The 13069-nt window shown below is 40.7% G+C and overlaps 1 protein-coding gene across 1 annotated transcript in view; it reads left to right on the top strand.

The window, feature by feature from the left end:
- The window catches only part of LOC111238015 (lissencephaly-1 homolog), a 43407-nt gene that overhangs the window by 22269 nt on the left and 8069 nt on the right, over window positions 1–13069 (top strand). The window contains exons 3-8 of the mRNA XM_022767374.1: window positions 2516–2600; window positions 5904–5978; window positions 6227–6433; window positions 10629–10797; window positions 12561–12663; window positions 12808–13036. Of these exons, the coding sequence (XP_022623095.1) occupies window positions 2516–2600; window positions 5904–5978; window positions 6227–6433; window positions 10629–10797; window positions 12561–12663; window positions 12808–13036 (868 nt within the window). The remainder of the gene's footprint in view (window positions 1–2515; window positions 2601–5903; window positions 5979–6226; window positions 6434–10628; window positions 10798–12560; window positions 12664–12807; window positions 13037–13069) is intronic.

The raw sequence follows: 13069 nt of genomic DNA on the forward strand, positions 1-13069 counted from the left end.
GAGCTAGCCGCCTGGCGGCCCGCCGGCGCCCCCCCCGGCACAGGCATTGTGCCCAGCAAGCAGAGCTAGCCGCCGCCGGCCCGCCGGCGGCACCCCCCGGCACAGCCATTGCGCCCAGCAAGCAGAAGCTGGCCCGCCGGCCCCCCCCCCCCCAGCTACAACAAATTATCATTGTAATCTCCACAATAATACTGGTTGTCACCCTGGCCCATATCATTTCCTGTTATAGACTAACCTCGGCCCCCCATCTCAGAAAGGAAAGTTGATGTGGCCCCCACTGAAAAAAGTTTGGGGACCGTTGCTGTAACGTAAAGAAAACCACAACTATTTTAGGGGAGAAATGAATGAAATGCCATCTAACCTCTAGTGTCACACATGGCCAGTGGAATTATAACGTTGTGATTGAATTGATTGTGACAGAAATTGACCTTTGCCAGATATATATTTTGCAATAGGTTACAGGAATTAGGGTAAATGTTCACAGCATTCTTACACAACTGCTTGTAATGTAATGAACATTGTGATAAAAACTAAAAATATGTTGCTCACATAACCTGTCAACGTCATGCATACAATAAAATATGCGCTACATGTTGATTTTTGGCATTTTTTATCAAAACTGTCACCGTACTGACATACTGTATGTTCTAACTACAGTCTAAGATCTGATGTGTACGTGCATTACTCACTAAGTATAAGTATAACACACCTCCTTGTCACTGTAAAATGGACAGCAGCTACTTTGGGGGGTAGAATTATGGAAAAATAGTACAGATCTCTGCTTGCATCTCCAAAATGTGTAGTTCTATACATCAGTTCAATGCTGACTTGTCAAGTATGCAGTGATATGTGATAGCACTGGGACAGGGCTAAAATAACTTTTTTTTTTCAATAATTGTCCTTTATTTCCAATTTGAATAAGTCAGGCCTGTTACATCGCCGTGATTTTCTTACTTCTTGAAAACCAATCCATGCTAAAGCAGTTAAGGAGGACATTTTGGGGGGATATCTGATGTGGCCCCCACTGAAAAAAGTTTGGGGACCGCTGCTCTATACACTCCTCTTTTTGGGAGCATCATGGTTTCTTTGTAATTTCAAGCAACACTGGGCCAAGATTAGTAGATACTGGCCTTATTATTCCTGGCTTTTCATGTGTTTATTGTGAAAGCCCATAATGCATTAATGATACAAATATGACGCGACCACAGAGTGAATTATCACAGTAAAGAATACAAATCTTCGTAGAAAAATGCCAATAACTCATTTTGTTCTGTTAACGATTTGCTTGGAATTATTGAATTGAACAAAAGAATTTTGTAAAATCACACAATATGATCGTATTGTTACAATGCAGTTAAACTGATAATACTGAATTATGCCCCATTATTTCCTTACTCTATTTACGGCAATAGAATTATAAGAGTGCATGTACTGCATACACACTAAGTGGAACAGTTTGGTTCAAAGAGAAAAAGAAGTCAAATAAATAATTCACTTTTCTGCACCATCGTGAGAATCTAATTAGACAAAGAATAAAAGCCTGAACTATTGAGACTAACTGACTTGAACCTCATTAATAACGCTTGGTAAATTGGGCTGCTGCTTGCTACTTGTCTGTGTGTTAATGTGTATGTCAGCTGTGTGTGTGGTGTAAGTGTGTGGGTTTTCCTTATGGCAGCCCAGGAGACAAAAACAGGAAGATTGAGGGTAGCGTCCTGTTCTCGCTTTCAGATCTGACCGTCTATTCTATTGTCTGTCCAATCTGGTCATCTCTCCTCACATATTTGAAATAGTACGAATGTTGCACACCACTGCTGCCTTCCCCACCATCTTCAGTGTCGGCTGTCTGAAAGGTCTGGTGTCTTTGAATATGTACTTCTGTTTGTCTCGAAATGTATGCCTGAAAAGGAGATGAACTGGAGTAAAATATCAGCCAGAATTATCCTGCTTCTCAATGATTTGTCTGTCCTTCTCTGTGTGTATGTAGGTGATGGTAGGATGTACACTGACTCTCATTTTCCCCATATCTACACCATGGGGAGTCATCCCTTCCTATTATTTGCCCACAGCAACAAGAGCTCATTATAGAAGCCAGACAGATGTGTTCTGGATTTGTGTCAAATGGGGTGTCTGTGTGTGTGTGTGTGTGTGTGTGTGTGTGTGTGTGTGTGTGTGTGTGTGTGTGTGTGTGTGTGTGTGTGTGTGTGTGTGTGTGAGAGAACAGCAGACTGTCTGGGTGAATTGTTATAGGTTGGACTATGTGTCAGACTGACTTTATGCATGCAAAGCATTTTTATTATATAGCTAAAAGTGAGATAACACAGTCTGAATGTGTGAAAAGCATGGAAATGTTACATCTTTGTTTGAAACGTTTCCTGAACATGCTAATTTTCCGTCTTTATTTTACAGTGTTGAATACAACTTCATTACTCACGTCGTTTCTTGTGGCACTTTAACAACTATCTTGTCTGCTAATCAGGAGAACTAATTACGGGTTCCCTTTTGTCTGTTTCAGAAATCGAGCGATAGCCGATTATCTACGTTCCAATGGATATGAAGAGGCATATTCCACTTTCAAGAAGGAGGCGGAATTAGATAATGTGAGTAGATTAAGGGTGGACACATACATCTGCACAGCCAATCACACCAATTTATACCAACAATATGCCTTGATTTCCACTTTATTTCTCATTTGAGTCAACATGTTCATGCATGTTCATGAGTGTGACCGGGAGCACCTGCACCCAATTATGTTGGTCTCTCTGATTAGGGGGTCTGTGCTACATGCTCCTGCTAACTAATCTTGAAAAAGCTTTTATCCACCTTTATATTACATTTACAATGCCAGTGTGAAATAAATAAGTGTGTGTGTGTGTATCCACTGAGTGTATTTTCCCTGTCCTTAATTTTTTTTGCATCACAGAAATGCAGCATCATTTGGTTTTGCCTTCAGCCCCACTTAAAAGTGCATCTGGGCCATATTCTACTCATTCCTTTCTTCTTTGTTTTGTCCCTAACCCTTTTATATTTTTAGGAGAAATAAAATGAATTAAGTCATATTGAATATTTGTCATCAGATCCTTTCCGGTCAAAAGTTGTCTAAAATCGATGATAAGCAGACACTGGTAGACCCAGGTCTACATTTGCCTGTTGTGGGCTTTCAATATGATGTTTAGCATCTAAAACACCTGCTTAGTCAAAGAAACTATATAGAAAGTAGTCTATGCTTCTAACTTATATATATAGTACTGCAGTACAGCGCAAAAACGTGAATGAAAATGTGCTGTTGTCTGCACTGACTACACCCCAGAAATCAAAACATAGATGTGGGAATGGGGAGTATTTTAGAATATTTTGTTCCTAAAATTTGATTCATGATCTCCTGCGCTCTTTGGCAAACTGTTAACTGGTACTCCTGTTTATCATGTTATTACCGAGTCATGTCAACTCCTTTTTATCTATGACTCGTTTTAATCACACACTTTTCTGCTCTGCCTCTCTGTAGCACCTTCTGTCACCTTGCCTTCATGTGACACCCCACCCCCTTATCCTCTGTCTTTATTCACTCTTTTTTTGGGGCATTTTCTCTGTGGCAACCCAGTGCAAGCAGGCTGAATAATAGATGAATGGCACGGAGGGATAGGTTCACCCTGTTGGGGATTACTGCTTAGCCAAATGTACATCTTGGCAGCAACATGCTAAATTAAGTGATTTTTACCACCAGTTTCCTGAGACCACATTGTTGGACATATATTACCAAGGTGGTTTGTATGTAAATGTAGTTAGATTTTGTTCAGAGTGAATTAAATGATCTTTTCCTTGGCCCTTTGTGGCTATTTGAGTAGTAGTTTTTAAGGTTAATTCTATGCAAGGCTCAGATTTTCATAGTGGGAATAATTAATAGAGGTCATGCTCTAGTTTTATATTGCCATGTGAAAGAAAATGTACATACCTGCATGCACTCTCCCTCTTTCGCTCTCTCTCTCACACACACACACACACACACACACACACACACACACACACACACACACACACACACTTATTAACCACTGCCAGTAGGCTGGCAGGCTGCAATGAAGTCTGGCACTTGCCATTTTGTGTGTGTCCATGTGTGATTCTGTCTCTTTGTGTGTGTTAGTGTAGTGGGCAGAGTGTCCAGGCAGATGGCAGATTAGATGATGGCAGACTTGTCCAAATTGGGTTCCCTACTCTCTCCCTCTGTTTTCTTTCTCCTGTATTTCTCCCCAGTGCCTCAGTTCATGTCTTTGTCTTTATAGTCTAAGGAATAACCTCTTGTCATTGAGAAGTGTTAAATATAGGCATCGGTGTTGCCTGCTTCTCTCCACACCTCCAGGATGTCTGCTTTTGTTTCCAGCTGAGGCTGAGGAGCTGGTTGTGAAATTGGAGCGAAACACTAATTTTCTCCATCACTGACACTCATGGATGTCTGTCAATGCAGGTTTTTGATGCTTTGATAGTTAGTAACAGCCTCAAGGCATGGATTATACACACAGTACCACCAAAGCTGTATTGTATATAAAATAAAACTACACAACTTGACTTTGTTGTATTTTAACTACATTTAAGGAAATGAAGACAGATGGACCATTTTAACATTTTTAAATTGTAATGTTTTTGAACATTAACAATTCCGTTGAAGCTACAGACCTTAAATAGAAATATGAAAAATGTATTTTGTTGAGAATATGAGAAAATAAATTGGCAAAATTGTGGAAGGCAATTAATAGTTTGAATAATTTTTCAAGCAGAAATTCCCAAAATTTCCCATTTCTAGCTTTTCACATGTGAAGTTTTACAGCGTTTCTATGTTTTCAATGATTAAATATCATGAGATTTGGGCAGCAGCTAAGACTTATTTTCATTATCGATAAATCTACCAATTTTTTTCTGAGTTGGTGGATTAATCTGTTGTTCTATAAAACATAAAAAAACAGCAATGAAATGCTCATGACAGTGTCCTGCGGGTGACGTCATCAAATGCCTTGTTTTGTCTTTGATAGGCAGTCCAAAACAAATCAATTTGCTATAATGTAAGACCAAGAATAGCAGCAAAACGTCCTATTTGAAAAGCTAGAACCAGCAAAGTTTCACTATTTTTGCTTGAAAATTGACTGAAATTATTCATCAATTATTGAAATACTCAGTAATTAAATTTTTAACTAATCGATTAATCAGTGTATTGTTGTAACTGTACATGTAATATTAGATTGTTGCAAGAAAAGGAATTTGATGGTGTCATCGTAGGGTCTGGAAAATGGTGGTGGGCATATTTTACTATTTTCTGACTTCTAGTTGACCAAACAGTTCATCATTGGTAATGAAAATAATCATAGTTGTGGCACAGGTATTATTATTAGTTTGTATGTGGTGACAGAGAAAACATACTGCACCTCCACATTGTTTCTTTCTTGGCAGTAAGAAACAGACTGTGTGTGCCATGAGGTCCATTATGTAAAAGGTAGCAGCCAGCTCCTGGTATTAACCTGCAGGTGAAATCAGGCTTCTGTCTGCCAGGACTGCCACAAGTTAACTTCCACCGCTGCCTCCAGTACCGTGTGTGTGGCTATAAGCTGTCTAAGTCTTCCTTGTCTGCAGGAGATTAGCTTGTGTGAGAAGGATTAGGACTAGCGTGTGTGTTCTTGTGTGTGCAGTGTGTGAGTGTGTGTCGTACAGTAGGTTGGCGGTGTCTGGCAGTCAGCGTTGGCCTTTGAGGGGTGTGTAAATAATTCCCTGTTCTTTCTTACTATAGCCAAAGACTTCAACATGCCACCCCAGCTGGCCCCCCTCCCACAGGCCTCACAGATTATGCTGAGCCCAAGACTTTGATTGGCTTTCTTCCCCTGTTTGCTGATATCCTTTTTTTACTACCTTCTCCACAGAATGAAGAATTGGATAAGAAGTATGCCGGCCTTTTGGAAAAAAAATGGACCTCAGTCATCAGATTACAAAAGAAGGTTTGTGGGGTTTTTCCTCCTCAAAGAATGCTTGTGGGGATTGTAGTCTTGTGAATGGTTCATGACATTACTGCTGAATCCACTGTTAACACTGAAAGAATTGTACCAAGGAAAGCATTAACCCAACTGTTAAATGTGAAATAATTTGTTTAAAGCACAGACCGAAACAGCAATCATAACACCATTAAAAGCCTATGTTTTATGAATCTATATATTTTCTCTATCTTGTACCTGTACTCTTCGAGCAGGTGATGGAACTTGAATCCAAACTGAATGAAGCTAAAGAGGAGATCACCTTGGGAGGGCCTGTCAGCCAGAAGCGAGACCCCAAAGAGTGGATCCCACGCCCACCAGAAAGGTATGCGCTGAGTGGCCACCGCAGTCCAGTCACCCGTGTCATCTTCCACCCAGTCTTCAGTGTCATGGTGTCGGCTTCTGAGGACGCCACAATAAAGGTCAGTGTTGCTGGATGGTGGAAATAGTGGTTTGACAATAGATTTGTTGCAGAGGTTGTGTTCTAATGGAGCTTCAAGCCTAATGTCCTTAATTTTTTTTGATTTTTTTTTTTTTTTATGGTGATTCAGCTGTTTTCAGGGTTTTCAAAAGATGCATAGAGCCGAGGGTCTGCAGGTTTCCCAACTAAAACCTGCAGCAGGTGATTTCACTGATTAGTTCATCCTGTTGGACTGAAGGTGTGCAAACAAGTAAAATTGTTGCTGAAGTCTGTAATTAGGCCTGCAGGCTTGTGTTCCTTCTTTGCATGTTCTGTGTATCTGTTTCCAGTTTAACATAACCTTGTACTGTATATGCTTTATGAACACTTCAAGCTTTCCAAAGCCACAGTAGAAACTGGAAACATTGATGATAACCTCACAAGTCTTATGATGAGCTTGAAATCTAAATCAATTTTCCAAAGATGAAAGCCAGCTGCCATGCTTATCTGACATCTTGGGTTTTAGGATATTATTCACTTAGGACATGTAATTGCTCAAATTAAACAATATCATAATATACAGATTAAATTGGTTTTGACAGTGATTAGAGAATAAGGATAAGATTTTGTGCTAGACTTCTGGTTGCCATAGTAAAAACTGAATTATAAATGCAAAATTTCATGTGACGTGTCAGCAAATACATTGTCACATGACACTTTCACTTTGTTCAGTTTTGGTGTACAACATTTAGTCACACATGACGAGCTGTTGTACAGTGCACACATTTAGTGTTAACATCCTGTTTTTAGAAAAAAAAAATCTAATTTAACCTACTATTGACTGAGCAATGGCCAATTTTTCCAAATGTTCAGCTCAGAAATATACAAATATAATATTGCATTTACAGTATGATTTCAAAGGCAAAAAAACTTGATAAAGATTTATCAGCTGTCTTGACTTTGGAGGAGACAGACTGCAGTGTCCTTTGTTTGCTGTTGCAGCCCCTCCTCACATTACATAGGATTCAGGTTTAAAATAAACAGAGTGGTCTTTTTTAATTTAGTGCCAGCTTGGTGGCAGCTTGTGCTCACTCTGTTGAATGCCCCTCCTCTCTTGTCCCCCTCTCCGTACATTATACCTCACTCTTCAGTGTTACCCTCTCTTCTCCAATTCTTCTTCCTAGACATACCCTGGATTAAGCAAGTTCTCATTCTCTCTCTCTCTCTCTCGTTCTGTCTCTCTCTCTCTCTCTCTCTCTCTCTCTCTCTCTCTCTCTCTCTCTCCCTCTCCCTCCCTCTCGTTCTGTCTCTCTTTCTCTCCCTCTCGTTCTGTCTCTCTCTCGCTCTCTCTCTCTTTCTGTCTCTCTCTCTCTCTGCCTCTCTCTCTGCGCCGCTGTCTCTGTCATCTATGTATCCCTAGATTCCATATATGAACTCCATGGTGTGTCCCTGGGCTATTTTTGCAGCAGTGTCTTTCCCTTGCCTCACTGCACAATGCCAATACTCTGCTGAGCTGTTTGTTCTGTATATTTTATTCATGAGACAATAAGAGACCCATGTACATCTCCTCCTCAGCTACGCCCACACAGCAGGGACCCCTCTCTACGTTTTGGCATCTTCCTTTTCCAATCTCACCCCTCCCTCCCTTCCTCCTTCAGCACCCCACCCCCCAGCACCTTGCCTCATTTATCTTCCACCTAAAGCTTCAGCTGCCCCACCATGACTATCCACCATCAGAGCCATCCATCCCTCAGGAGGAGGCAGGCCTGGGCCCATATCTAAAATTCAGCCCTGCTTTCTTGCACCTCTTTCCTGGCTGGCTCGTCTCTCTGTTGCCTGGCCTAACTCCCCCTGTGTCCTACATTTCCCTCTCCCGAGCTCTGTTAAATTTTTAACTGGGGAGTAGACCTTGTGTTCTCTACACTTAGAAGCACAGACTGAGAAACAGCTTTCTCATGCCAGTGTCCAATAATCAGACTGAAGGGCCATTGCATTTCATGTCACTCAGTCAGCCTGACTTGGTTCATATTAGCAGATTTTCTTGTTGAGGAGACATGTTTTGTTTTGTTTACCCAAACCAGTCAGAGGCAGTTGATATATTTATCCCACCACTGTAATGTTGAACGAAAAAGAAGCTATGGTAGTGAACAATTTAGAGCTAAAACAGTTACGTGACTAGTCAATCAACTTAAGATTAATCCATTATAAATATCTATAAAATATTGTTATAATTAGAAACTGCAACGATTAATTGATTAATCAATTAGTTGATCAAAAGAAAATTCACTATTTTGACAGTAAATTCATCATTTTAGTAATTTTCTGAGCAAAAATGCCGAACATTTTCTGGTTCCAGCTTCTCAAATGTAACTACTTTTCTTTGTCATAACAGTAAATTGAATATCTTTGGGTTTTGGAGTGTTTGTTGGACAAACAAGCTTATTAAAGACATCACTTTGGGCTCTGATAAATTATGACTGCTATTTTTTACTATTTTTAATGAACAATTAATTGAGAAAATAATTGATACAGTAAATATGTAGCTGGTGCCAGCTGCTGGTTATCTCAGCATAACAGGGATTAACATCTGTCATAATGTAATAGTCTTCACACCAACACCTCTAAAGCTCACTAATTAATATGTTGTGTGTCATTTGTTTAATCTGTACAAAAAGTGAAATGTAAAAGCTAGAATTCAATTTTATACATGGTTACTTAAAACAACTTGTACACCTGTGACAGTCTCATCCACACTTGATACTATTTTTGTGGCAATTTGTTGTCGCTCATGGATGTATGAAGCTGATTGGTCCATTGTTTCTCCAGCCTCTGGAAACTGCCATCAGTGGGCACAATATTAGACCTGTATAAATTGGACAACCAGAAGCAGGAAACCAGGCTAATGTCTTATTCAGTGAATTTCTCATCTCATTTTTGACATTTCTCTTATTACTCATGCCTCTGTTTGTGTTTTCCCTAACCTTGTTAGTTTTGCCATTCTCTGGCCCTCACACTCCCCCTCTGTTCCATTGTTGTCTCTCCTCTGCTAACGTGGCAGATTTTTGCGCAGCAAGATGTTACCTTCAGCTCAGCTCTAACCTCTCACAGTATCAACAGGTCTTGAGCGCAGAGCTGTGCTCAGTCAAACATGCCAACCAGAGGATAGGTTAATTTAAACAAGGCAATGGAGCTTGGGCATCAGCTTACCCATTGCTTACTTCATAAATAGGACATACAAACAAAGTCTTTGTATTACTTTTGGCCTTTGAATTACAAAAATCCAAGGCATTTTCTCTGAAGGAATGAAAACTATTAATCATGATATCGTGAAGTTTTTTGGTAGCTGCTTTAATAATGCCCTGGATAAGTTCCAGTGAGAATCATCATTCTTTTAGCATTGAGTTACAGGTTGCTTATGGATTATGTGTGGTTTAAATGCTGCTGAATACTGTTAATATGCGTGTGAACTGTTGGACCAGGTGTACCTTCAAACACATTAACTGCATTGATCTTCTACTGTATAAATCTCCCTGTGCACATTGTACCTCAGGGCCATCTGCACTGTCTGTGGCTGCCTTTGGAGGGGGGGGCACAGAAGGACTAGGGGGAGGAGAGGGTGGGGTTCTCTTGTCACTGTCTGCTCAAAATCCCCCACCCCAAGAGAGGAACCAAGGAGGGTTTATCCCTCCGTGACAAACCGTCTGTCTGCTCAAAAGCCAGAAACGCAACAGCCTTCTCAGGCTAGAAAATCAGGCTTACTACTGTTCACTCCATATTCTGTCTCTTCTCCAACTGGCTCTGCGTACTTAGCACATAAACTGTCTGTTGGCTTTTATCAGGTCTAGCTGTAACCCTAATCGGCATCTTGGCACATGCATCCCTGCCATTAGCAACAGTAATGCATCATGAATTCTGTAATTCAATATACAAAGAGTGTATGAGGCAAGTGTGAGGTCTTTAAACAAATATGATGGCAGTGTGGTTTTCTGTAATAATTCTGCCATTAGTGTTAAGACTGAAATGTGACATCCCTGGTCAGTTTCCTTCTGTCTACACAGCTTGTTTTGGCTTCTGGGCTGCTCAGCTGAGACATGAAATGACTTGGAGCCACTGATGATGTCACATTTCGGGGCAGCATACTCATGTTTCTCAGTAATATACAGGCTATGGTTAGGTTTGTCTGTCGGTAACTTGTATGAATATGCTCTCTTCTCCAGGTGTGGGACTATGAAACGGGAGACTTTGAGCGCACACTGAAAGGCCACACAGATTCCGTGCAGGACATCTCTTTTGACTTGACCGGCAAACTGCTAGCATCCTGCTCTGCAGACATGACTATCAAGCTGTGGGACTTCCAAGGCTTTGAGTGCATCAGGACCATGCATGGTAAGAAGATAAAACGGTGTATTTCTTTTCTGCTGGTGGTGGATTTGTGTGATCTTTTTTTTTTTTTTTTTTTTTTTTCGGCAGAAATTTGCAGACATGCATCACATCTGCTGCCATTTATTGTCATCTTTGTGAACATGCTCTGTTATGGTTTCCACATCATATCTGTATAAAGGTAGCTTGTGACTGTATGCAGGGCTCAGGTGGTGCAGATGCTATTCGTTATCACATTTGATGCTGCTGATGAGCCTCAATCTGCTCCAGTTCACTGCGCCCTATGCTGAGATTCACAACCAGCTCTGACAAATGGACTGTTTAAGCCATCTTGTGTCTCTTTGTACCCACATCACCTCCCACTACAGTGAACTCTTACAGGCGCTTTGATCCATCTCTTATTAAAATGTAATCATTTACCATCATTTAAATGGTAAATAATTGGTTCAGGTTTTTAATAAGCCTATCTATATTCTTTTTCTTATCTGAGAATCTGCTCCACCATTGGTCATGTCATCACTGAAGCAGTCCTTTGGCATACACCCCTTTCTTTTACACCGTAATTGCCAAGTAAATGATGGCATCATAGTCTATGTGTGCCCTCAGGCCCTACTGATGTCAGGGACCACCATATGAATAATTTTGATTTCCTTCTTGGAATAGAGAGAAGGACCCCCACCAACCAGCCAGCAGCAGAGCAAACAATACGAAGCTTTAGCATTTCACATTTAGTTCTGATCACAAGTGTGCTAGAAGTACCCATTAATGTCTGACTGTGAAGCAGACATGAATGAAAATGAATATTGATTAATTAAATAAGCCTAGCCAGTATGCTGGAGTTGTAAATCTTGCATTTTGTGCAAGTGAGCAACAGATTTCACTGGTTGCCAATCTTTTTGTTGTAAATAAGGATGTGAACTGCTGGCATGCTTCTTCAAACAGACGAGCGGCGTTCACACTGCAGAAAGACATCTAAATGAAGAGATCACTGTCTAAAATAAAACCTTCTATTAAACTGAGCCTGCTGTCTTGATTTGTTCCCCACCATTTCCTCTCCATCCCTCTTTCTACTCCCCATCTCCATTCACTTTTAATTCATCTACTCAACCTTTTCTCCTTGTTTTCATCCACTCCGCCTTTTTTCACTTCAAAAAAAAGAAAAACCAACTGGCCCAACTGGTGAAGTAGATTAGTGCCGATTTGGACAGCAGTTTAATTATCCTCTTCAGCACCAGATAGCACTTTTCTGTGTGGCTGCCACCCATTATTATAGCCTGATGGCATTTGTATTCACACACACACACACACACACACACACACACACACACACACACACACACACACACACTCTTAAGCTGGCCTTTTAGAGTATACTTACTGTTGTCTTCATCTGTGAGCAGCTTAAATATGGCCTAGCATCTAGGTAATTAGGCATCTCTTATTCTCTGTGGAACAAAGTAAGCCCCAGCAAATTGGCTGCCTCGCTTGTCATTTAATTGGTTAATTATGACCAAACCCATCATTTTTTGGTGCTGTTGATGGATGAAGATGTGTAAAACATTGTTGCTGAATTTTGTATATGTTTCCTCTGGTAAATGTCAAGAAGGAAAGATTAAAGGGATCATGTGTTGCCATCTGAAGTGATAAAATTACATTTTACACTTGATTAAAAGATTTAAAATGTTGCGTTGGGTTGCGCTGTTCAGAAAGCTTTTATGATGCTCTCTGGCTGTTACTGAGATCTTATTTTTGTCTTTTATATTTTTCAGGACATGACCACAATGTTTCGTCTGTAGCCATCATGCCTAATGGAGATCACATCGTTTCTGCCTCAAGGGACAAAACCATAAAAATGTGGGAGGTGGCAACTGGGTACGCAGAATCCAAAAACACCCTCAAACTATCCTTAAAACTGCTATGTTTTTTTGTGTTTTTTTTAAAAGGATGATATTGTGTTTCATGAATCACATCTGCTCTGACAACTTGATAACTTCTTTATTGTTATTTGTCTGTTAGCTACTGTGTGAAGACCTTCACAGGCCACAGGGAGTGGGTTCGTATGGTGCGGCCCAACCAGGACGGCACACTGATTGCCAGTTGTTCCAACGACCAAACGGTGCGCGTGTGGGTCGTGGCCACCAAAGAGTGCAAGGCTGAACTGCGGGAGCATGAACATGTGGTAGAGTGCATCACCTGGGCACCAGAGAGCGCCTACCCCACTATCCTAGATGCCACAGGGTCCGAGGTAAAAAACTGTTCAGACCTTTTTCGCATTTCT

This window comes from Seriola dumerili, unplaced genomic scaffold (assembly GCF_002260705.1).
Source record: "Seriola dumerili isolate Sdu_G_001 unplaced genomic scaffold, Sdu_1.0 BDQW01001178.1, whole genome shotgun sequence".
Taxonomy (NCBI): Eukaryota; Metazoa; Chordata; class Actinopteri; order Carangiformes; family Carangidae; genus Seriola; species Seriola dumerili.